This window comes from Folsomia candida, unplaced genomic scaffold (genome assembly GCF_002217175.1).
Source record: "Folsomia candida strain VU population unplaced genomic scaffold, ASM221717v1 Fcan01_Sc003, whole genome shotgun sequence".
In the NCBI taxonomy this organism is placed as follows: Eukaryota; Metazoa; Arthropoda; class Collembola; order Entomobryomorpha; family Isotomidae; genus Folsomia; species Folsomia candida.
In genome coordinates, this window is record NW_019091195.1 from 14,319,283 (window position 1) to 14,343,582 (window position 24,300).

General features: G+C 38.6%; 6 protein-coding genes across 8 annotated transcripts; 2 read left to right on the forward strand and 4 right to left on the reverse strand.

Annotated features, from left to right (window-relative positions):
* Positions 1-1,055: 1,055 nt before the first annotated feature.
* Positions 1,056-2,216, reverse strand: LOC110847221 (urease accessory protein UreE). The gene is made up of 3 exons (XM_022094117.2): positions 1,617-2,216; positions 1,429-1,533; positions 1,056-1,348 (listed from the first exon to the last, which is right to left on the reverse strand). Exons 1-3 carry the CDS (start codon positions 1,777-1,779, stop codon positions 1,176-1,178), a joined length of 441 nt encoding a protein of 146 aa, XP_021949809.1. The 5' UTR covers positions 1,780-2,216; the 3' UTR covers positions 1,056-1,175.
* A 726-nt stretch (positions 2,217-2,942) lies between these two features.
* LOC110847035 (myb/SANT-like DNA-binding domain-containing protein 3) lies at positions 2,943-3,978 on the forward strand. Its single transcript, XM_022093879.1, has 4 exons — positions 2,943-3,236; positions 3,316-3,457; positions 3,523-3,627; positions 3,725-3,978. Exons 1-4 carry the CDS (start codon positions 2,943-2,945, stop codon positions 3,976-3,978), a joined length of 795 nt encoding a protein of 264 aa, XP_021949571.1.
* Positions 3,979-4,024: 46 nt separating this feature from the next.
* Positions 4,025-5,966, reverse strand: LOC110847036 (putative nuclease HARBI1). Its single transcript, XM_035849678.1, has 3 exons — positions 5,525-5,966; positions 5,140-5,455; positions 4,025-4,157 (listed from the first exon to the last, which is right to left on the reverse strand). Exons 1-3 carry the CDS (start codon positions 5,964-5,966, stop codon positions 4,025-4,027), a joined length of 891 nt encoding a protein of 296 aa, XP_035705571.1.
* A 1,779-nt stretch (positions 5,967-7,745) lies between these two features.
* On the forward strand, positions 7,746-16,851 carry LOC110845523. 3 transcript variants are annotated; one of them, XM_022091959.2, is made up of 6 exons: positions 7,746-8,192; positions 8,358-9,991; positions 10,078-10,164; positions 13,114-13,215; positions 14,490-14,601; positions 14,947-15,643. In XM_022091959.2, the coding sequence occupies exons 2-6, from the start codon at positions 9,922-9,924 to the stop codon at positions 15,362-15,364; spliced, it is 789 nt and encodes a 262-aa protein (XP_021947651.1). In that variant the 5' UTR covers positions 7,746-8,192; positions 8,358-9,921; the 3' UTR covers positions 15,365-15,643. The 3 variants fall into 3 exon arrangements, with proteins under 3 accessions (XP_021947651.1, XP_021947649.1, XP_021947650.1); XM_022091957.2 differs by lacking the exons at positions 7,746-8,192; positions 14,947-15,643 and adding an exon at positions 15,653-16,851 and having other exon boundaries at positions 9,515-9,991; XM_022091958.2 differs by lacking the exons at positions 7,746-8,192; positions 14,947-15,643 and adding an exon at positions 15,866-16,851 and having other exon boundaries at positions 9,623-9,991.
* Positions 10,283-11,456, reverse strand: LOC110845524 (keratin, type I cytoskeletal 9). Its single transcript, XM_022091960.2, has 2 exons — positions 11,130-11,456; positions 10,283-11,040 (listed from the first exon to the last, which is right to left on the reverse strand). Exons 1-2 carry the CDS (start codon positions 11,284-11,286, stop codon positions 10,487-10,489), a joined length of 711 nt encoding a protein of 236 aa, XP_021947652.1. The 5' UTR covers positions 11,287-11,456; the 3' UTR covers positions 10,283-10,486.
* LOC110845521 (probable G-protein coupled receptor Mth-like 1) lies at positions 16,513-22,804 on the reverse strand. Its single transcript, XM_022091956.2, has 11 exons — positions 21,322-22,804; positions 19,437-19,666; positions 19,245-19,333; positions 19,048-19,135; positions 18,634-18,956; positions 18,268-18,557; positions 18,062-18,184; positions 17,837-17,971; positions 17,616-17,684; positions 17,456-17,525; positions 16,513-17,342 (listed from the first exon to the last, which is right to left on the reverse strand). The coding sequence occupies exons 1-11, from the start codon at positions 21,918-21,920 to the stop codon at positions 17,148-17,150; spliced, it is 2,211 nt and encodes a 736-aa protein (XP_021947648.1). The 5' UTR covers positions 21,921-22,804; the 3' UTR covers positions 16,513-17,147.
* Positions 22,805-24,300: the final 1,496 nt, after the last annotated feature.

The window sequence follows — 24,300 nt, forward strand, 5'->3', positions numbered from 1 at the left end:
GGGGGCCCCCAGGGGGTGGCTGGGGTGGTGGAAGTGGGGGCGGTGGAGGCTGGAAGGAAGAATGTGAGGACAAGAAAGCAGCAAAAGCGAAAGCAAAAGTAAAAATCTTTTAATATGTAGCACTTATCTGACATGCATATACAACACAGCGTATAAATAAATTTGTGAAAATATTCACAGGCGAAAAAGAAGAAAGCAAAGGCCAAAAAGAAAGCCATGAAGAAGGGAGGCGGAGGAGGGGGAGGAAGTGGATGGGGTGGAGGTTTTTTTACAAAAATATTATTTGACTATAGGTACATTAAATCAAGTCAAAACAAAATGTTAAAGGATCATTAAACTTTGCAGGAGGTGGTGGTGGTGGCTGGAACCAAGGGGGTGGAGGTGGTGGTGGTTGGAACCAAGGGGGTGGAGGTGGTGGTGGTTGGAACCAAGGGGGTGGAGGTGGAGGTGGCTGGAATCAAGGAGGTGGAGGAGGAGGTGGAAAGAAAGGCGGTGGGGGTGGTTGGCGTTCTGCCAATGAAAACGAACCGATGGATTTTGACAACAGACTGGAAAGTGGAGAAAGTTCGGAGGAAAACTGGCCAAATAGTTTGCCCAGAAACTCAAGGGTTGAAGAAGATACGTTTGCTGGGAGGAAGTATAATTTGCTGGAAACTTTTCCATTTTTAATTAATGTTGGGCAGCTGCAAGAAGCAGAGAACCTTCGAAAAACGGCAACTGATGCTTCCGAAATCCAGCAAGACACGTTAACACAAACATCGTCCATCCCTGCTTCAATTGTTGCCAAAAGCTTTGGAGCAGATAGTTCTCAACTGCCGGAAATTGTTCAACTTAAATTGGTGTGCCCGCAAGTCAATGATGAAAATCCGACATCGATGTGTTACTATACATTAATTAATTAAAACAATGTTGACTTTAGGGATTGGTGATGGTGCTTATACATATGTAAATTAAAAAGGATATGCAAAATAATAAATATGTATATGAGACGTATGATTAGGCTTCTTGTGCAGACTCATTGTACAAATTCGTACTATGCCATTAAGAAAATTCTGTTGAATGCATATAAGTTTTTAATTAATTATTTTACGTCAATTTGTATTATCATTATTTTGTGAAATCGCATACATTCAGTCAAAATTTCAGGTGCAATCAAGTATTGTATAGTTCAGAAATTATCCGTAACGATGACCGTGACCGTGGCCATAATGACCGTGCCCGTGACCTCCATAATGTCCGTGACCTCCATAATGCCCATGACCTCCGTAATGGCCACCGTGTCCATGATGTCCATGATGATGATGGTGATGATGTTGTGGAGATCTTTGAACTCTGGTTAACACAATTTCTGTAAAAAGAATAAAAAATAATAATTAACTTTAAAAATAACAGATCATTAGATTAAATTCCGTAAGTATGTATGCAAACCTTCATGACTGTCATCCGAGAGATCATCGTGAGCTTCATCATTTGATGAAGCTGAAGAGAATGTAAACGGTGGAGCCGGTGGAGGAGATACAATGGTTGCAGGAGCTAGAAATATGTAGAAATAATTGAAAATATTTTTTAAAAGTTACGTTAAAAAAGGCTAATATACAATGTTGGCTACTTCTTACCTCCGTTTCCATAAACCTTTGCAAAAAATTCGTCAGGATTTACATTTCCAGGACTTAAGCTAAAGGGCTGGACAGTATCCTCTTTAGAGTCGATCAGTGGCACGGCGTTTCCCAGTGTGACAACTGCTAAAATCACAACTCCAAAGACCAAAATTGATTTCATGGTACAATTGTTATTTTAAAAAACTGCGTACTCTTACACTTGGTCTTGCCCAAATTTGAATGACTTGGACCTCGGAAATGCAGTTCCTTAAAAAGAACTCACCAACCACTGAGTGAATGCCCTTCCAAGAAGCTATTTGTCAACACTAATACAGGTACTTACATGTGAGAAAATATAAGTGCATTTCCCTGAACGAACCTCTTTAAACTTGACCATACTAAAATAGATACCAATATTTGCGTATGAATGGAGAATGACGGTAGTTACAAAAGCATGTGTGTACATATGGGTATAAAAGACTGTTGGATGCCGTAATTTTTTGATATGAAGAGGAACATGATGTTGATGCTGATCAAGAATTGAGTCCCGTGAATTCAACAACCTTCCGTCACTCCTGAATTCTGTACACGACCAATAATGCCAAGATAAAACAGTGCTTTAACCTTTTCTAGGAAATGGAGTGATTTGCAGTTTGTACAGCCCTTCGGCAATGCTACCCGATCAACCATGGTGCCAGCGAAGATGTATAAATGATGTATACTACAGGGTGGCCCTCAGTAACTGTAAGTGAAATGATGCGCTGTAGCTTCGGCAGTTTTTGCATTACAGATTTCTAGTAAATTTTAATGGAAAGCCAGTTAATTTTGAAGTAGAAAACAATTTTTGGTTTCCGAAATTTCCTCCCCCAACATTAATGCAGAGCTGAAGATGCGGCCTACAGCCCTCGATTGCAGCACGCTCGGAATCATTGGACAAATTGTTCCATTTCGTGGTCAAAGAATTTTTTAAAGCTTTCAGACTTCTGTGAGGCTTAGGGCCGAATTACTAATGAGCACTAGGTTTTAAGTGATGGGTCGCCCTTACTTGAGTAAGGTCTAAGGTGAGAGGACCCTCAGACTCAATTTCATATTACTAATGAAAAGTCGGGGTTTACTCAGCTGAGTAAGGTGAAAGCCCACACTCAGCCCACACTCAGTCCACACTCAGCCCACACTCAGTCCACACTCAGTCCACACTCAGCCCACACTCAGTCCACACTCAGCCGCTTTTGCAGCTGATTATTATTTATTTATTTCTCCGATTCTGCTATATTTTTCACTAATTTTAATTAACTCGTGCTCATATCTACCTAATTGTGTTTAAGCTAGTCGTAGCATTTCGTCATGAGTGACGATGAGGATAGTTTGCCGGAAATAGGAGGTGAATACACGAAGTTGGAAGTAAAAAAGAAGTCGCCCTCATTCACCGAGTCCGAGAAAGTATTGCTTCTCGAGTTGGTGTCATCAAAACGCAACATATTGGAATGCAAACGATCAGACCCTTTGACAATTATTAACAAGCAGGCCGCGTGGACCGATTTGGAAGGAAGCTTCAACTTGTCCTCCGACGTCATAAAACGTACCGCTGCCCAGTTGAAACGTGCTTGGGAAAACCTAAAAAGCCGGGCAAAAACTGAGGTTTGTTATTATTTAATAATTACACAATACTATCTATGATTTAAGAACTCATGCTAAATCGTTTTTCATCTCATTATAGAAAGCAAAAGCTGTTCGAAGTGCAAAGAAAACAGGAGGAGGAATGGCTGAACACGTTCTTAGCAAGCAATCCGAGCTCATTTGTGCCATCGTCCCGTCCCAGATGACTTCACTTCAGAACGACTTTGATTCCGACTCTATTGGTTAGTAAAATTATACGCATATTCATATGTAATATATAAATGTAATTTATGTATGATGTGCTTAGAAATCGAAAGTGATAAACCAGCCGATCGCCGAGAAAAGTTTCCCGATTCCTCATCGCGAAAACTGTCGACTTCCTCCAATGACAGTGCAACAAGTACTAAACTGAGTAAGTTTAGGTTTTTGCGTAAATATTTAGTAACATAAATACAAGTGGACTAAATTCTTTAATTTATTTAAATTATTTAATTTTTATTTGTAACCAGACAAACCTCTCACTGTAGACAAACGATCGTTTGTGATTCAAATGGAAGAGGAAGAACATACCATTAATATGCAGATATTAAAACAAAAGCAACAGTACGAAGAACTGAAAATCAAAAAATTAAAACGGGAAATGGAACTCATGGAGCTCGAATCACATAAAAAATTGAAGCTATTGGACCTCCAAATTGCAGCAACCAATCCAGTCCAGCATTTTGTTATCACAGCTCCTGATAACGAAATTGAAATAGCTTAAAAGAATCCTTATTTTTTGCTAAATTGCTAATGATTATTTTATACTTCTAATTCGTAAAATGTGTTTGTATAATTTCGCTCTGCTTGGCACGTCCTCGTATTGTAGAGTTTGTACTGGGTTCTTGTTCTATCATTTCTGTTGGATCTGTCCTGTCAGCTTCAAATAAATCTAAGCGTTTCCTTTATAATAGTTTGATGTAGATTATATTATTAAGAATTAATGCATGCATAATTAAATATATATTTTATTTTAAATCTTCAAATATTATGCAATACCGCAACTGCTACAATGACAGTCATTGATGTTTGCAGCTTTTACCGTAAGTGATTCAGGCATGGGAAACGACGTTTCCACACACCTAAGGCCCTTTCTACTGTATTTCTGGTTTTTAGCCCGAGTCAGGGCTTATGGAACCGTCATGTCCGTCCGTCCGTCCGTCCGTCTGTCCGGCACGATAGAGCCAAAACGGCTGAACCGATTGACTTGAAATTTTTACCATATGCTTATTGGACAAAGTTAGGAAACGAGTTCGTAGATGGGCGAAATCGGTCAAGTGGTTGACCAGTGGGGATCATCTAGGTGGGTGGAAATTATGCACCAAAATTTCAAAATTGTCGTAGAAGGCTGAAATTGGGTACAGAGGTTGCTAATGGCTCCTAATAGATACAAATGACTTCAAGTTGGAAAAATTTTGATCTTGAGGGACCCTAGGGGGTGACCCATACGGATTTTTCAAAATCGTCATAACAAGCCGAAATTTGGTAGAGAGGTTGCTAATGGGTCTTAATAGAAGAATATGACATGAAATTGGTAAAATTCATATCTGGAGCGACCCTATGGGATGACCCATACCGATTTTTAGAAATTGTTTTAAAAGATGAACTCCGGCACGGTGATAGTTAAAGGCTTCGTATTAAATAATATGAAGTTAAAAGTGAGTAAATTGCAACCAGAGTGACCCTGGAGGCTGACCTATACCGTTAAAACTTGTTATTTTCATCCGAAATTTGCCATGGAGGCCAATAACCACTTCTGGATTTAGAAAATTAGTTCCTAACTGAAAATTTAGAAGCGGAGCCTGACTTAACGAGTCAGGGACTCTGTCCCTGACTCGGGCTATATAGAGTCTGCACTGTAGGTTTTATTTGTGCTTTGTTGTACCGACGTTGAGCAGGCGTGACCGGGTTCCTTAGCGGGACCATTAGGTAGTGGTCCAAACCATAACCAGCGTCTCCAAGCAGCATTCCAGGCGATTGACCAGTGATGATTCGTTCTTTGACCAAAGAGTTGTCGAATATCCGAGCATCATGGGCCGATCCAAACCAGCGAGCAACAATGTTTGTAAAACATAAATTGGCGTCGCAAATTGCTTGTACGTTGAGGGCAAAATACTGCTTCCTGCAGCGGTACAACTCTGCGTCATTCCCTCCAGGTGAGTTAATTTTAATTAATGTGCAGTCAATCGCGCCAACTACGCCTAATACATAACATACATAATAATTTGTATAATACGAAGTTTATAATAACTAATTTCTTTTTAATTTACCAGGAAATCCGCCCGTCTGGAAAAATTGTTCTCGAACTAGTGGGGCTTCTGCATGAGTTGGAAAACGGATAAATCGCCGAGACATTTTTGCAATCGCTCGAGACACCCTCCTAATCACGTTCGACACTGTGGCCTGGCAAACCGTCAAATTGTCTCCGACAGGGATTTGAAAAGATCCAGTAGCGTAAAAATTCAAGGCGATAAGGACCTGGTGTAAAGGAGGAATGCTGGCACCACGACGGACTGGAGCAGAAAGATCGGTTTTTACAAGCTCAAAAACAAACAATACAGTCCGTTTTGCCAAGTGAAACCGTCTCTTGAATGCTTCTTCATCGTACACCTCAAATGGATTCGCACGGTCGCGGAGACGAGGTCGGAAAATGTTTTGAAGCCGATGTCGACGCTGTATTCGACGCTCGAAACGATCAAGACGGTTAGACATTACGAAATAGTGCTGCTGTTTTGAAAAAAATGTGAATTTCTAACCAAAATGGAGTTTTATATCGTGCTAAGTGAACCCCAGAGCTCCCTTAAATTTTTAAGTATTTATCTGCGCTCAATATGAGTAAATGCGTCAAAGTTGCCATTAGTAATATGGACGTGAGTGAGAGGGTCCATTTTACCGAAAAGTTAAGGGCTCACTTGAGCTCAACTTTAAGTATGCATTATTAATATAAAAAGTACCGAGGTAAGGGTACACTCACGCTCAAACTCACCAAAGTGCTCATTAGTAATTCGGCCCTTAGAACACACCTTTGTCCCTAATTTTGACCGTTTTTCACAGTCCAGAGATTCAAATCCTACAAGAAGCATGACAATTCCCAAGCGGAGATAATGTTCGGAATTTGGTTTTCAGCCACCCTTCGCTCATTTTTTGCAATATTCACTGGTACTGAGTCCTGTAGCGAGGTCCAGTCGACTGCATTGGCTTGGATTCATTTATGGGATGTACCTCGGAGTCAAAAACGTATTTCAAAGATTTTTATTCTTTCACGTTCCCCCCGGTTTCGACAAAATGAGGAGAAATTACACCTAATCAGCTCTCATCTGCAAAAATCATTACAAAACATGGATAATGGGAACGTTTGACCTTCTTTCTATATTGAGGGATATCTTTGACCTATTTTGCGTAGACGAAGTCATTTTGTTTGTTTAAAAAATCCTTCACAGTGAAAATCTGCTCATCTGGAACGAGAATTTTCTTTACTCCTTTTTTAGCGTACCGCTTAAAGAGAGCCTTGCATTTCTTTAACCCTGTTTTCTTTTGAGGGATAATCAGCATGCGGTAAGTGCTACGTTTCAAAGCCTTAAGTCCAAGGATCAGTTTGAGCACTCGTTGGATAATGTGCATCTACAATGTCAGCTGTAAGGCTATTTGCCGTTGGAATTTCGAGAATTTTTTCGGATTATAGCCTTCAGCGCCTTCACAATGGGTGTGGTCCTTGGAGGTTTTCAAAAAATCGTTCTTCGACTGTTTTTAGTATATACTGTCCCCATGAACGTTTTTATAGTGCGTTAGACTAAATTAAAGTCCACGTTCGATTCCTATCACACTTTTCATATTCACTATTTTTCTTCGCATTTTTTTGTCAAAAATTATCGCCGGCCGCGTCCTTTCAAGATGTTCCCAGCTGATGTGCTTTGCAAGTAATTAAAAACGGACATGTGGTATTTACGTAAAATCGCACGGGGAATCCAATGCGCTTATCAGATCTTGATCATCTCCAGTAGTTTTGCCGTTAAGAGCTACTTACAGCTAGCATAAGTCCACTAGGTACAAATTGCTTTATTTACAGTAAGACTGCCGTGGTCAGCAGAAATGGGTTTGCTCTATCAAGAGTCATCATTTATAATGGTTCCTCTGAAATTGGAATTATCACACAAGATCAAAAACAAACCAACGGAATGGAAATGGACGAGCAGCGGGCCGTTTTGAGGGATTGTGCAAATGATGATCATGAATTCGCATGAATTGGTAACACCAACTTGTGATTATTATGATGAACCTGATGAGAGGACTCCCTATTCGGAATTAACGAATCGTGACTTCCTGAAAGTCAACATTCTATTCTGGCCACTCGCAATGACGCCATGAGTCTGTTCATAAGTACATAGATAAAACTGACTCTACACTTGCTCTGTGTTGTGTATTCTGATGTTGACTCGAGTAGCAAATTCCAACAAATATCACTTGTCCGAAAGTGAAAGCCATAACCAATGAAATATTGACTGAACTCTGATTTTCACGAGTTTATAGTGTTTAAAACTCATACCACTTAGGACTAGAACCTTAGGATTAGAACCCAAGTTCAGACAGGATTCTGAGAAATCCAGCGATGAAGTTTTTCTAAGCATGATGCAGATTGAAATTAGAGATTAATTCAATACTTGGTGTTATTTATTTTTCGAACAAAGGCTTAGGATCAGAATTGTGAAGACTTTTTGTTCCTCTGGTGCTGCTGGACTATTACACACACAAAAATGGACTTTGGCACATGAGTCAATCTAAAAGTATAAAGACTTTTTGCAATAGTGTGCTTAGCTTTGTGTTCAGTGGTGTCCACTGAACACCATTTGTATCATCGCTGTACACAAATGTGTACTGGGCTGTATTTCATCGAATTTATAATCACACAATCAAAAGACATTATAAAAAGTGTTTTCTTAGGTAAGAATTGCACGTGAAAAAGATGTGGTTCAGCAAACATGTAAGATGTTCAGTTATACATACATAAATACATGTGTATGTACGCATGAAAGTCTGAGAACGTAACGTTAAATTTTTTGTTAAATATTGGGAGCTATATTATAATATGTGAATTTTTGTTCGCAGGTTTTATCTAAATGTCAGACAATTTATTTTTAACCGTGGCTTATGGAATTGTCATGCGTCATGCGGAAAACTGATGCACGACAACGAAGCAATATTTGTGATATATTGGTCATGGGGTCTCAAAAGGGGTAACCGTCGTTGGTCTTCGAAATTGAGTAAGAAAAATGACTGACTCGGGCAGATTTTTTAATTCTTCAACATTTGTATATGAGGTAACGTATAGCCCTAGAATCTTTCAGGACATTGTGAATGACTTTTCCTTGAGGCGTGGCTAAAGGTCAAAATTTAAAGTTTCACTGAAGTTAAAATTTTCAAGTTCACGTAACCTTTTTTTCTTTTATTACTTATATCTGTGTATTTAAATGGTTTATTAGAGATTAAATTTAACATGCATTATATATATGGCATTTATAATGTACATAAAGTATGTATATGTGATCCTATAGCTTTCATCTGACATGAGATTGCAAACTTCTCAAAGTGTAACAAGTTAACAATATGATATGTGCACATGCAAGCGAATGAATCCTGAATACATGCGCGTTAAAATAATTAATTAAAGGTTGGCTGAGTTTTAGCCGGTTACATCATCCTCAATTAATATATAAAAATGAGGGCTGTTGATAACAGCATAGAGATGTAACGCAGAATTTACATGCCAATGGAAACTCAATTTAATTCATATGCACATATTTAAGGTTTCACAGTCAATCCGAAACAGAGTGACAAAATTGAGCAGCTTTCAACGACTATATTACATTGTAGACTGCCACAAAATGAAGGTCAGATATTAGCGCTGTGGTCACCAGATTACTACCAGGTTAGATTATTTGGCCTTGCCGGTATCGTCTCATTTTTTTGGACGTTCAATTTCTGAAAAATAAATTAATGTAATTAGGATGCTATCAAAATCATTATTATTATATTTTGCAAACACGGTTTGATGAGATGTGCAACTTGAATTGATGAATCTGCAGTTTATCTCAGTATATGATACATACAAACATGCGAGTTAGCTGACCAAATCGTATGAAATTACTCCATACGTAATGGGCGTAGGCGTTGTACATGTACTATGAGACAATACATCAACCCATTGCATATAACAAATAAAATGCATGGTAATGAAATAAAGAATGCATATACATACATATATATGCACATGTAGTATATGTTTTTAAGAATTATGTATGTTTACTGTCATTGTTTGCCCTCTGGATTTCCCTAAAAATGCAAAATGGGGTGCAAAAATGGGGTATTTTATAAGCATGGGGAAGAATGTTACATATGTGACGAGTCATGCGAATCCTTCTTTTACAAGTTTGCAACATCTCCAGGTACTCTCAACAATTCCAAACACATCCAACTTTTTGCTCGTTTTTATCACATAATCTTAAACAGCGAACTTTGGTCGCGACTGCAAATACAAAACTAGTATCCATTTAAGTCACTGATTCATTTTAAGCTTAACCATTTATCCTGCAGTTGGTACAGTTTCTTCCTCCTGCATTATTTGTATTTTCTCAAGTGAATTAACTAAATAAGTACCACCCCAAAGTAAACGATGCAGAAATCAGGATTATTGGTTTGTGTCATTGGATTTGTTGCGGTGTGTTTCGCATCTCCTTTTCACAGTAAGCCCACAGACGCATAATTTACGTACTCGACCCTCTATTTGGAAAGTTTTTGTAATAAATTTTTATAAATTCTCTCCATAAAGGGAAACGCAGGGCCTCCGGTGATGAAACCCCTGCAAACGATTTCCCTGCAAATAATTTCGGAGCAGGCGCAGCAGCAGGAATTGGAGGTACTTGCATGAATAGATTTTTTAGTTTGCATGCTAAAATAGAGTAAAATTCATAATCACAATTGTAATGGTTTTAGTTTATGGTTGTGCCAATAATCATGCTTCAAGAGTCCCAACGTATAGATAGAATAACAAACTAACAAAACACGTAAATGGATTTATTATTTTGAGAATCAAGAATTACGAAACAGCTCCGATTTTACTTGTTGAATGAAAGCAACGGAAACAAATTTGTGTGGAGCACATCAGTCATCAATGACAGTCAACAGTGGAGTATAAAATTAGATGGGTGTAATAAAGTTAGGAACTTGGTTCTAAAATATTAGCGTTGACGCGCGTAAGGAGATCCACTGTGAGATGGGGATGAGGACTGACTGCCTCCTCCCCCGGCGAAAAATCCGCCTGGTCCACCCCCGTAGGAGCTGCCCCCACTGCCTCCGCCATACTGACCCCCACCACCTCCAGGGCTTGACTGCTGATAGTATCCGCTGCTCCCGCTGCCACTACTTCCGGGGTATGACTCTGGTCCTCCAAACCCACCTCCTCCTCCACCCGCACCAAAGCTGCTTCCTCCCTGATCATATTGACCGGGAGGTCCTCCGGCAGTAATTTGATAGCTCGATTCCTGTGGAGCGCCTTGGGATCCGCCAAAATATTCACCTCCGCTGCCACCACCCGATGAAGATGGGCTACCACCTCCTCCACCAAAATAACTTCCTGGGGAACCTCCTCCACCGCCTCCATAGTAGTCACCCCCTTGGGCGCTCTGAGCTTGGGGTGGTGGGCCAGACTGAGAGCTGTGGGATGGACGAGGTGGTCGACGTCCAGGTGGAGGACGACCATATTGTCGTCGTTGTCGGATCACTTGAACTGGTTCTACATGAATAAATACATCATTGTTAATGGCACATAGTTCATTGAAAGGAGAGAGAGTCCAACGAATTAAACAGTCCTGAAGTGCTTACCATTTTCCGTCAACACAACCACTGGAACAATCTTAACGGGCTCTTGGCTCTCCAGGTCATTTCGACCTTGATGAGGCTGAGGATTTTTCGATTCGGTGGGGAAAGCAGAGACTGCAGCGACTGCTACAAGAACCAGGATAGCAGATATTTGCTTCATTTTTAGTAAAGTGTAGATATTTGACTTAGTTGAGTACTACAAAATTATAAAAGAAATCCCCGAACCGCAATGCGGATGGAGATTAGAAATATCTACTTTTTTAAAAAGACACAAAATACGGAGGCTCAGTTGACCTGAGCCAGATAAAAATGGGAATGAGATTTCATGTTTATTTCACCGGCTTTTATACTGGGACGGAAGGAGTTGGATTCGAAAACTTGATTTCTCTCTTCTTCTTCGTCTTCTTCGTCTTCTTCGTTGTCGTCGTCTTCTTCTTCGTATAATAACCAACCAACCAACCAAAATCCACCACTGAGCCGAGGAGAAATAATATGAAGGGCGACTCGGCATAAAATTGAATCTTTTTTCATTTTATAGCTGTGTTGCTTATTTAATGCCCTTCTCCCAGTTTAGAGGTTATACAGAGTCATTGCAAATCTGATGATAACATGGCACCATATTCAGCAGTAGTCCGTAGTCGACTTTGGAGGGATGTGGGTTTTGCTGGTTGCTTCGTTTAATTTTTTAAATTGAAAAGGGTTATGCTCTGACATGTGCCACCACCCACTTTTGAAAATGGTCATCTCGGTTGCTGCTTTTAATGCATTATTCTACTCAACTCATCATCAATTATCAATTGAAGAATTGAGCGCAGAGTAGTAGTCGCAGCGTTGCAACCCTTAATCTTGCACTCGGAGAAATTATTTACCACATCCCAGACAAGAAAAACTCATTCTAATAATATTATAGTTCATATTACAAATCTCAGTCTAATCTCAGGTTGTGCATTCATAAGGTACATACGTATGTACACACCGGCGCATAGCCATGTAGCGTGGTTGTGGTAAAATTTAAGGTCGTGGCAAGAAGAATATTTCTAAATTGATGGATGGATGGATGGATGGCAAACAATATCGTCTTCTAACCGAGATAGTTAACCGTCTTATTAACCTTTTCTCAAGTGGTGGAGTATCTCTCTTGCCATACAAAACATACCTCACTTATTTACAAGATGATGATCTCGGGAAGAAAAAGACCATAAAATTTTACCGTTTTAAACTCGATCTGATTCTTCTGTATGTCACTTTCAAGCCTTGTTAAATGCATCCTACAAGAATAATGCCATACCAAACTACTTGCTTACAGGGGAACCTTATTCTTCGCAGAATGACGTGAATTTATAGTTGATTGTTGATTAAGGTGGCACACGCACGAACCATTATCAGACAAAAAAGGCTGATGCATCTCGACGCCAGAAAAACAGTAATTATTATTATTGTTTCAAAATGTGCATCTGAACTGCAACGCGGAGGTAATAGTAGATCAACGGTTTCATTTGTAGTTCATTTCATGTGAACGATGCGATGTGAATTGGCGCATCACCAAATCCTGCTGTTAATTAATCTCAGGGGTTTAATTTCATCATCATGAATGCAGTTGTTCGGACTGCAAGTAAATAAGCATAGATATTCATACATGTAGATAACGAGGCCTTGCTCAAGTAGATATTGTGGTAGGGACACGCGTCTCTGGTTTCATTTCGTCATTCGTTTCGCCCCATTGTTGGTTTGAAGTTTAGCAAAAACAATATTAAGTAATTTAACTGTAGTTCAATGTTATGGTTTGTAATTAAAACAACGAAGGAGTAAAGCCGTTGCCCAATTATTGTAGCAGATACCTTGCAGATATAATACATGCAAGAGCAGATAGCTTGATCCGTTTTCTTGATGATTTATAATGAGATGCACTAATTAACTACGCGCATTTGCATATATGTAATTACGTCGAGAAGCGGATGTCAAGACTGTAGTTATTTATTTGTTTCAGGACTTGGAAGATCTGCCGGTATTGGAAACTTTCAATCCGACCCCAGAAACAACCCGTATCTTCCATTCGGAGCATTTGCTGGTCTAAATCTTGGACAAAGGGGTTAGTTTTACTTATTTGGAAATAATCGCATGCACTACAAAAAAATTCAATGTTAAAAAATGACAGCACTAAACACGATCTGCGACACCAAATCTAAATTAAAACCTGCTTTTCCGGCTTTTAGTAGTTTACACTAAAAAGAGATGCACATATGTGATAGTAAAACACCAACAATAAGTAATTTTGTGATGCTGTTTAACGGACGTATGGATGGAAATGCTTATCATCATCATAGTAAAAAAAACTGCATTATTAGAACAGCATCTTGCTGTGGGTGTTACATACAAACATAGTTGTGAATGCCTATAGGTGCATACATACATACATAAATATGAAGTGGTGAATATATGTATGAGGAGGGTACGCTTTCAACTTTCATGTAAAATTCATGTCAATTTTGTGACACTTGAAATTGACACGAGCTAAATTATTATTTCTCTGGCACTTTTATGTGAACAAAACGAAAATTATTTGCCACGCGGAAGACAAACTTGTCGTAATTCAAGAGTATGGTTTTTGAGCTAATAATTATTTGTATTACACGAAACCACCTGAATGCAAGCATTTACTGCGCAAAAGCTCTTCACATAAATATAATAAAATAATTTAAAGTAATTGTTTGTCTCGTAATTGGGTCTTGTGTCTTTTGTGTAACTCTGAATGTGAGACCGTGACTTTGACATTTGGAAATGGCAATAAATGTCATTATCTTTATCCTCATCTCACGAAGAAGGAACAATGGGAGAAGTTTGTGCCACATTGCACTTCTTTCTTACTACTACTTTTACAACCAACTTGACATATGTTTACTTTTTTGCTTTCTAGTTGCAATCCAAGTTTAATGCGATATTATTGATTGGCACCAGGTTGGCGGATTTCATTACGACTTTTACTATACGACAGTATATGCCACATACGTTCAACAATTAATGCATGTTGTGCTGAATGTGAAACCTAGTCGTTTTAATAGAAACTAGTTGCACAAAGTAAATAAGTGAGTGAGTTATGGTTATTACTGCATGCACCAATCTAATAAATTGAGTCAAATATCTCAGGCAGTTCAGTGCAAGCAATGCATGAAAGCAGAAAATAACATGTCAAATTAGACGCATCCTTCCTGGGAGCTAATGTCACGCCAGCATGAGTTTATATATTTCGAGTGCAATTTTGGTAATGAATTTATTATGTATCGCATTGGATACGTTGTCACCCCTCCCCATTTGAAATAAATAGAGCAATTATTTGAACTGGTCCAATTCAATTAATACTTTCAGATGGAGAAAGAGTTGGAGCAGGGTGCTCAGGATTGACTTGTGGATTCCAGCTTGGAAATTTGGCACTGTCCACTCGACAATTGTTTGATGCCGTTACAAATGGAAACGGAAGGTAAGGACGAAATCCACCAGAATTTCAAAATGCGTAAGATTAGACTATTTAGACCACTACAAGAAACACGCATATTTATGATTTATGGCAAAACTACTTGAAATAGTATGACAATTGCATTTTGAGACTTTCTCACTTTAAATGACAAGTCTGGTTACAAATTATTCTTGCAGCTCAAATATACAAATATTGCTAAGTTTTCTAGTTTTCATGCTACCATTATTTATCGTTTATCTTCTTTGCTATTCTATGCATTTCTCTCTGGCAATATGTTTGACAAGAAGCATCTCTTTTAATATGTTGTATCTGTAGCTTATCCCTTGTAACGCTTTTTCTTAAAATCAGATTCAAAGTTGGAATTCGTTCATCCACCACAACAACGGCTCCAGCACTCATTAAATCCTTGGAATCTTTTTCCGATGTAAATCCGGAAATAAATGATGTGGAAACATCAGAGACATTTTTGACCGGAGTTACGCTAAGTGAACGCTTCGACTCTGTCCGAGGTTTTCTGACGGATATGTTTTTGGGCTTGTTGGACATGCTTGGCTCCATTTTTGGCTCCTCGCCGTCGTCGAGCAGCACCCGAGACGCTGTTGGGAACACCCCCTCCGCTTCTTCTGCCTCTCACAAAAACCAGACTGTGTATCGCATCACATTGGGGCCACCTCCCACGAAATCTCCTTCTAAGGTCCCAAGCGTCTCCCCCACTGCTGAGAACACTATCAGTGCGTCAAACAAGCTGAGACGCCACCTTTCCTAACTGTCCCGGAACCTATATACTTACATATCTATAGCCATGTTTGTCCCTGTGCCGTGATGCTTTTCAACTAATACCTTTACTTATTTAATGGACTAACTATTTATATTCAATAAGTTCAAATAGCTTTCTAATGATATCGTTCAATTTCATCAATTTTATAGCCAAGTAGAAAGTGCGGATATTATTCTCTTTTGTCATAATGCGCCAAGTGTTTTAGTTTTATTTAATAACTGTCATAACTTTTCTAATAAAACCTTTCATGCTTCTGCCTGCAACTAACACGTATAGACGCAGAATGGATTCTACCAATCAACGTATTAATGACGATCAGCAGAAGAGCAACAGTGCATTTCTGTTTGACGATAACCCCAACACTGGGCGATATGCAAACCAATATCGAGACTTGCCATACCGACGTCCATCATCCTATGCTAATAATATTGATGGACTTCGAAACAATGAGCTCCTAAATAATTTTAACCCCTATCGACCGTTCTCTAGTTCTGGATTTGACCCATTAAAACTGCTCCAACAACCTATCAACATGTTCCAGCAATTCCAGCAACAATTTAGGCAAAATAGACCAGACCAAAATCTGAAACCGGAAGAAGAGGGACAGCAACCCCCCAGTATTTCAGAATTTGCTCGGTTTGGAAATAATGCAAGAAAGAATGGGCTTTTCTCCGGTGGCGCATTTTCTTCTACTTTTGGCTCTGGAAACGGAAACCCACCATTGTTTCAGTCCACTTCTATCCATATGGATGGAGATGGGAAGGTGACCACGGTTGAAAGTGGTTCTGGAATGGAAGATAAGGTCACCACCGGTCGAATCGGTGGCAGCTTTGGAGGAGGAAATGGGGTCTTTGCAGCCACAGGGACCAAGGTGGAACCGAACGGAATTATTTCCAGTTTCAGACATGTCGGTCCTTTGCAATAATATCATCATCGATTATTTCGAATTAATTTAATTCGTGTTTCTTGCTATCTTTATGTAAATGCATATATTCATCTGTGGTGATGCTATGTCTACCGGATCAATATCTCTCCACAAATTATTATCCTTTTGTGACTGTTTCATATTTCAAGAGATGAGCATTACTTATTTTATGTTCCATGGCTAAAAAATGATTTTATAATTATCCTTGTTACTTTATAAAATTTAATCTTATTGATCATGAGTTTACTCTATAACAGTCGAAAAAAGGTACTTTAGCAATAATATCAACAATTCGTAACATTTTAACAATTATTATTCTTATATGTATTATATTCAATCGTATCATAAACTATATCTTATTCATATATGTATAATCTCCGTTAATTTATGGACGGAGTTTACTTATTTATGTTTCACTTGTTTCAAGGTGTTTTCATCTTTTACATATTTAGCACAGACAACAGAACCAGAGTTACACAATCTGCAGACGCTTCATAGGCATATGTATATTAGCTACCGTTAATAATAATAAATAATAAAATACTGATTACATATTGTGCAAAAATAAAAAGCGCAAATCATTTCTTCAGATCGAACTAAAAATGGCAACAAAAGCCAAGGAGGATATTATTCATGAGAGTGCAGCAAGCAGATCATTAACATGATTAAAATTTGTCAGTCGGTGATGAAGCGGTATAATTATCATGCGTTGCATGCATAATAACAGTTTTAAAATAATCAGCAATAAAATACTATTCTGGCAATGAATACAACACAATTAGCTAAAAAAAACACCAGCACGTTTGTCCATATTTGTTCCTCTGAGACATTTATCCTGCCAAAGTATTATTGGTCCTGGTCATGACCTATCACCAACGACGTGTCATGATCTCCGTTTGACATGGCATTAACACTTCCGTTTTTGGGTGACAAGAATGGACGTGCTGTTAGAGTTTCATCTTTTGTTATTGAGGGCTTTCTGAGATGCAGGACTTCGAGAACACGTTTTCGCCACAATAGAATGACTGAGATTAGCACGCCCTGTGAAAGTATGATCACATTTATATTCACATGTAATATCAGCGGTATTTTAAACCATGTAATCATTTATACATGAATGATTGAATTTGGAATTTATTTGACTCATATTTTACCTGAAATGAGTTAAAGAGATCGGCAGCATAAAACATGTACGGCGAATTTGTTCCAATGGCCCAAGAAATGCTAAGAATAAAGAATTATCTCGATTAAAGCGATTAACTTACTTGTTAAAACGAGAACTATCTTATGCACTATACATAATCGGGTACTTACACATCTAGGATCCAGCCCAGCCCCATAACGATCCCCAACTTTGCCACAACAATTCCCATACTTTTTCGTCTAAAAAGGAAAATTATCACGTGAATATTTTATTTCAAAATTCAAACCATAAGCATTGGATGATAAGTACGTAACGTGCTCAAGTACGTGTTCTTCAACCAGTTACAATATAAGTTTGATTTACAGGCTAAGTACATATGCAATTATTTTACCTGAAGTTGATGGAATCTGAGTTATCAAGTCTCCATACACCGCACAAAAGTTCTTGTGCTGTGAGACAGAACAACAGACCATTGCAAAGGAGTAGGACTCCGACTGGTCCAAAGAGATATGCAAACTCTGCCCCTCTGAAACATTCATTTAAAGTATGTATATACATAAAATATTATAAAAATATCCTATCTAAATATGTCTACTTTGCTGTATGTGAAAATTACCTATTTGAAATTAAGCACTTCAGATGTCCATATTCAGGCAAAGGCATGGGATCCAAACGACTAGGTGATGAGTCCAAAGTGTAGAGAAAGAGGCAGAAAGCTGCTGGAATGCCCCATGCATATCTAGAATTTAAAACGTGATTTTCTCACAACGTCTCGCCCCACATTATTCTATTTTATTTACTTGTCCTCAAAATGTGACTTACATGCACAAGAACAATAAACGTCTATTTTCATCTCGACGACCAGCAGCCAAAGGTGGGCGTAGGGAACGGAACGTTAGGTAAATATTGACACACAACAGATTCAACCAAAGGAAAGAGCTTAGAGCACAAATGTGGATGAAAACCCCGAAAAACGTACAGAGTCCTTGGGGAATATGTTGCGTCCCCACTTGTACGATCCCAAGACACAAGTATAAAAAGAACATTGTAACCAAATGACTTAGTTGGCACTTTCCGTGAAGAGAACGGAGTTCAGGTAATCGCCATGAAATCTGAAAATTTTACCAGTGAAAGTAATTTATCTCGTAAACAGCATGTAAAATGTTCAATTCTTGTATAAAGCCTTACTACTGCTGCAACTGCCAGACAAATTGCAGAAATAATCATTGTAATTCCAAAGACCACTGCGACACCATGGGGAAGTACGATTAGTCCTTTCGAGTCCAACTCGTCGTACTTTGTGTCAAAACAAATCATGGCTTTGAGGATTGGGACGAGAGACCTTTCATCTGTATTCCCTTTTGCCTTGTCGATAAAGTAGTCCAAACAATAACTGAGGAGTGGAGCGCTAAATGATGGTGTTTGCAAGGTTCCGTTATCGGAAATGTTGTAGGTCTCAATGGGCTCAAGGCGAATCCCATCGGAACAAGTGGGATTCGAAGCCACAATGTCTGCAAAACGACAAGATATTGAAGGCTCACTATTCCATTTTTTAAATATACTCATGTAATTAACCAATAATTAAGGAATGTTCCTACTCACTGGAGTCATTGAAATGGTACTTCTCAACCAAGGACGAACGCTCGCATCGAAATCTTGTCGGTCCTTCAATAATTTCAGAGATGGATCCCTTCGGGTATGCACAAAGTTTTTTTATTTTGAACACATAGTTCACTTTTTCTACGCATTTCTTCTAAATATTTCACATAAAAATTGATATAAAAATACTCGCTTTATACCTTGGGACAACACTTTCTCAAACACTGCTTATCATCACATAGTTCTTCCTTGGTGAAACATGCCTTGACTACTCGACCTTGACCTTTTCCTACAAATTAAGAGTACGTACGGAGATATATGAACAAATGCATACTTACATAAATACGTGTGTAAATTTCCATTATGCAGTAAAATTTAATAACTTTTTTTACCCAATTCTTGATCTATGCAGTAATCCAATGGGCGAACGATTTTCTGGTGCGCGTAGACGTATAGGGACCCATCCTTTAGGACCGTAAATCTTCTCATGTCATAAATTATTTCCGCACGCTCTCCTGCACGACATTGGATCTTGTTCGACATGTGAACATCCCAATCGGAGATGTTGTTGATCACCATTTTTTCTGCAGCAACATCATAAACTTTTTCAGGGAACCAGAACCTGAAAGTTATGGAACATTATTAAATTCATCCGTTCACGATCATAAGTTTTTGCAGATGACGAGTAGGAGGTGTCAAGGAAGGAGCAGAAGACACAAAAGTGACAAGAGATATGCACGTGGGTAAACCACGAATCTTATCTTTTCGGTTTAGTCATCGAGTTAACTCTACATAGGATATGTACACATATGTACATAGTAAAGATTCGATGGAATACCAGTGCCAAAATCTAAGCAGTCGAAAAATGACAAATTGTATCAACAAGCGAGAAAAACTCTCAGCCGTCCGTCACTCATAATAATTTGGCACACATTATTAAGTAGCGTCAGCTACTTATTGTGATCGTTTTGTCCGTCCGTCTGTCTGTCCGTCCGTCCGTCTGTAAGCAGGATATCTCCAGAACGAGTCAACATAATCAAACCCCGTTTTCGCCATTGTGCTTCTAATTTTTAGTTCTCGATCGAGTTCGAAAATTGGGTCAATCGGACCACACCCCACAGCGCCAGGGGGTGTGGTCCAAAATTAAATTTAACATTAATTTTCATATGGGGTGTCATTTTAAAGGAAATTTCACCACGAATTCAATAGCGTTAAAATTTTTGACCTCATGACCTTCAGGACGAGGTCAAAGGTCAAAAAATGCATAATTGTCATATGGGGTGTCATTTTAAAGGAAATTTGACTGCGATTTCACAGACATTAATATTTTTGACCTCATGACCTTGAGGACGAGGTCAAAGGTCAAAAAATCCATAATTGTCATATGGGTTGTCAGTTTGAAGGAAATTTGACTGCGACTTCAAAGACATTAATATTTTTGACCTCATGATATTGAGGACGAGGTCAAAGGTCAAAAATACAGAATTGTCAAAGATAGTGTCATTTTAAAGGACATTTCGATCATTCTGACGCTACTTTTTTATATTCGTTTGTAAGGGTTTATTGGGTTCCTGTTTTATTTCTATTTTCACTGACAATGTTTTAATGTATGTATGCTTCCTCGTATATTTTTTATTAACCAGATATGTACATATGTATACTTAATCATGCTATCGACCACTTTGTGCACCATACATTTTAAGATGGTACATTGGTACATAACATTAAGATGTGAGACCTAATACATACCTACAGACTTTATTTTATTTATTTGCGTAGCTCTCATACACTTCATGCACTCCCATCCTTTTAAAAGTCATCAACTTGATTTGTACTTAAAGTTCGTGTACCAGGGCGCATAAACTTTTTGTCCGTGGTTTCTCCTTAGGAGAAACCACGGACAACAAAAAGTTTATGCGCCCTGTTCGTGTACGCATAACTCACCAACTCCTAAATAAGATTGCAGAATCGGATGTTTGAACGCACATATGTGTTCACTATTCTGTGTGTGCTATCTTATCAAGAGTGAGTAAAGTGATCCTATAAATAAAATTCTCGATGCGTTTCTTTTTGTCAGCATTATTTGGGCAAGATAACAACACCCTGATATGGATTGAATGATTAAAATGGAATTTCTCAACTGTAGAAGTTATGAAAAGAACTAATTACTTATTAATCTCAAACAATCTATCTGGTACTCTGGCGTCCCCTCTTTTGTAGTAGAAAGCATTTTATACTTGTTAAAGCTATGGAGAAAGTTTGAAACAACGGACTCACTGGTCATTATTGAACAAATTGTGCTCATGGATCTTGTCACAGCCTCCTCTCAGCGTCAATCCTTCCCCAAGTCGACAACATTTCCCAATCATTGGTTTCTCCTGTTGTTGTTGATCGTGGTCATGCTCGTCCGGCTTATCGTGCTCCTTGATGAACTCTGAATCTTCCGTGTTTTTCACGTCCTCGAATGAGTCATACGTGTAGGAGGAGTCGTCCTCCTCGTCGTAACTGGCATCTTCGTCGTCTACGGCGTTAAAGGCATACGGGTGGTTCAGCTCGTTGCTCGTGATGCTGTTTCCTCCTCCACCCCCAGCTTTCCCCGTCCGAGAGTTGACATTGCCAAAAACCCCACCAAATCCACCACCAGCAGCATTGGAGGACGACCCTTGACCCTTGTCCCGAACTTTCACCACCGTCTCGTTCTCAATGGCTGTGAGACTTTGAGCCTCCACTCCACTACTCACGCCGCTCTTTCCTCCCCCACACTCGACCACCCCAGGAGCAAGGAGAACGCTTAGAAAGACCACTGTCAACCACTTGTTGTTGGGCTTACGGCGATGATGATAAGGATTGAAGACACAAATTGTTTTGCTATCCATTTTTGCTACGTGAAGAATTATCTTACGACCGGTGAAAATAAACAAATTTCTCCCAAAGTCGGCATGTCACATAAAATAAACTGGCCTGCAGTTGTACAAATCCTTGGCATGTTGAACAGAGCACCAGTAAAAAGTAGTAGATACTCAAAATAAAAATCGATGCAATTATTTCGTTGAAGGTCACTTTAATAACAGGCACTTTTTTGGAATGGATCGATACATTAATGTAGCATAGATGCGTGGTATTTGTATAAAGAAATGTCACATTTCGTTGCTTTTAACTTTTCGTTGCTTCAACCATCTTTAAAATTACGAATATGGAATAATGTTCACGTTTTGGTAAAGTTCTACATTTTTGCCATCGCTTTTACTATGTCACTTCTTGAATAGTTTGAGTCAATTATCAAACATGAGAACCTTAATTGGGTTTAAAATACACATGTGAGATACTTATTAGCAGGAAAATAACAACTAAGTTTGCAAAATCAGCACACTGTGTACAGAGGCACATTCAACAATGAAACAGTTTGCAGTTATTTGTGAAGTTGATTAATCCGACGAGTGACGTAATAGCGGATTTACAACGAATTTAGCAGATCTAAAAGTGTTGAATGCAATTCTCCGCACGCAAGCTAGCATGTTTCCGCATAAACGCAATATAGTCACCAAGATATTCAGTAATCAATGTTTGAACATGCTTCTTCCATGTCAATTAAATGAATGTCGAAAAAGTGAAATGACTCAGTCGTCGAATCTGCAGTAGCTCTCTAGCTCTGTAACAAGTGCCATCATACACTTATTTATACGACCAGAAAGCACAATAATCTAATACGTACAACACAGTCTTTTAGTGGTCCGTGTTGTGCATTCGGTTAGAACTTGAACAACCTCTGAATAAAGAAATGAAATGGTATCATTCAGAGGTACGTGGTACCATCAGTAAGCTTGCTGCAATGCTGTAAAGGGGAGCAGAACTTGCTGGGTATAAAGTTTCAAGATATTTTTTTCAGATCCCAAGCTGTTGACTCCCTTTTTCTTGTCCTCTGGCATCATATCAGTCTGTGGGATTCATTATGGGACTGCCAGCTTATGGCCAAACAACAACACGTACATTACACTCGTCTTATGAATACCACTTTTCTTACATACAACAAACCTAATATGCCTTTCGTATAAGTGCACAGTTAAGCATTAAGAAGGTAGACAGATTATCATTGCAATCCTTTCGATGTTATTACACACGTATAAGACATTCAAAAACCAAGTATGCATATGTATTCCTCGTAGAATTTATGTATTCCGACTACATGCAGTATTTACGTGGATTAAGAAACAACTCGGTTTCACTCACTCACGATGATGGACCAGGAAGGATGAAAAGGGTCTTCTGTGCGACTATGAATATGATCGCATGGAAGTATGAATTTTAAGGGCTGCATGGCTTGAATGGTGACGCCAATCCATAAGAAGTTCCTCATTTGTGAAATCTCCGTCAAATTTTCGATGAAACATTCGTTTTATTTAGACTATGGAACCGACATGTTTTCATAGGAAGATCTTTTGGAAAAGTAAGAAATTTGAGGAACAAAGCCGGCATTGAATGGAAACGTGTTAATGCATCCATTTTTCAGTATATACACATTACTTACGTACTTCTGACATTCGAGGAAAGGAATCCTCTTGTGTAAACTGATCGAGATGAGGAAACCATCCTTGAAACTTGAACCGTTTCTTTGTGACTGGCCGAATCATTACGTATACATATTCATTACCATGAAATAACATGCAATGCTTTATTAAACAACGAAACGACAGACATTAACTTGGACAAAAGCATTAAATTGGAATTTGGTTGCAGAAGTATTTACGTAGCGAATAGCATTTGGCTTGTCACATTTCTACCATTAAGTAACAACATCGTAGTATGAATTTTATCTACAAGCATATTTAATAGTAGTAATGTATGCCATTCTATTCTTTAAATGCTACTCCAGTGCCATTACAGAATCTAAATCAATTTAACTCTGTGATAAAATTGTAATAATTGTGATAACCTTATAATTCAGGTTACAGTAACAGTCCAACAAAACATGATACAATGAACAGCCGGACATTACATCTTTCTTCCATAAGGGGAGACATTAATTTCGTCATGATTCTTTATGTTTGGCTTATATTTTTTCTACCCTTGATGGAATAAAAGATGTGGAATGGCTAAAAAGATTTTTCAGTTTTTTAGAGCTCTCCCAATCTGACGGTCTGACCGAGCGGAGGCTTATCCACATATCCCATAGTTATTTTTTCTCATAAAAAACTCACACATTAAAATGGTGAAATGCTCTAATAGTGAGTTTGTGAATGACGCATTTGCATTAGTCAG

Coding starts and splice junctions, on each gene's coding strand:
- LOC110845523 (XM_022091957.2), top strand. CDS start 9,922: ATGCAGAAATCAGGATTATTGGTTTGTGTCATTGGATTTGTTGCGGTG. Junction 9,992..10,077: donor TTTCGCATCTCCTTTTCACA/GTAAGCCCACAG, acceptor CTCTCCATAAAG/GGAAACGCAGGGCCTCCGGT. Junction 13,216..14,489: donor TCTAAATCTTGGACAAAGGG/GTTAGTTTTACT, acceptor TAATACTTTCAG/ATGGAGAAAGAGTTGGAGCA.
- LOC110847036 (XM_035849678.1), bottom strand. CDS start 5,966: ATGTCTAACCGTCTTGATCGTTTCGAGCGTCGAATACAGCGTCGACAT. Junction 5,456..5,524: donor CCAGACGGGCGGATTTCCTG/GTAAATTAAAAA, acceptor GTTATGTATTAG/GCGTAGTTGGCGCGATTGAC. Junction 4,158..5,139: donor GTCACGCCTGCTCAACGTCG/GTACAACAAAGC, acceptor ACTATTATAAAG/GAAACGCTTAGATTTATTTG.
- LOC110845524 (XM_022091960.2), bottom strand. CDS start 11,286: ATGAAGCAAATATCTGCTATCCTGGTTCTTGTAGCAGTCGCTGCAGTC. Junction 11,041..11,129: donor GGTTGTGTTGACGGAAAATG/GTAAGCACTTCA, acceptor TTATTCATGTAG/AACCAGTTCAAGTGATCCGA.
- LOC110847035 (XM_022093879.1), top strand. CDS start 2,943: ATGAGTGACGATGAGGATAGTTTGCCGGAAATAGGAGGTGAATACACG. Junction 3,237..3,315: donor AAAGCCGGGCAAAAACTGAG/GTTTGTTATTAT, acceptor ATCTCATTATAG/AAAGCAAAAGCTGTTCGAAG. Junction 3,628..3,724: donor TGCAACAAGTACTAAACTGA/GTAAGTTTAGGT, acceptor ATTTGTAACCAG/ACAAACCTCTCACTGTAGAC.
- LOC110847221 (XM_022094117.2), bottom strand. CDS start 1,779: ATGAAATCAATTTTGGTCTTTGGAGTTGTGATTTTAGCAGTTGTCACA. Junction 1,534..1,616: donor AAAGGTTTATGGAAACGGAG/GTAAGAAGTAGC, acceptor ACATATTTCTAG/CTCCTGCAACCATTGTATCT. Junction 1,349..1,428: donor CTCGGATGACAGTCATGAAG/GTTTGCATACAT, acceptor TTCTTTTTACAG/AAATTGTGTTAACCAGAGTT.
- LOC110845521 (XM_022091956.2), bottom strand. CDS start 21,920: ATGGATAGCAAAACAATTTGTGTCTTCAATCCTTATCATCATCGCCGT. Junction 19,667..21,321: donor AATTTGTTCAATAATGACCA/GTGAGTCCGTTG, acceptor CATAACTTTCAG/GTTCTGGTTCCCTGAAAAAG. Junction 17,685..17,836: donor TCAGATTCCATCAACTTCAG/GTAAAATAATTG, acceptor TTTCCTTTTTAG/ACGAAAAAGTATGGGAATTG.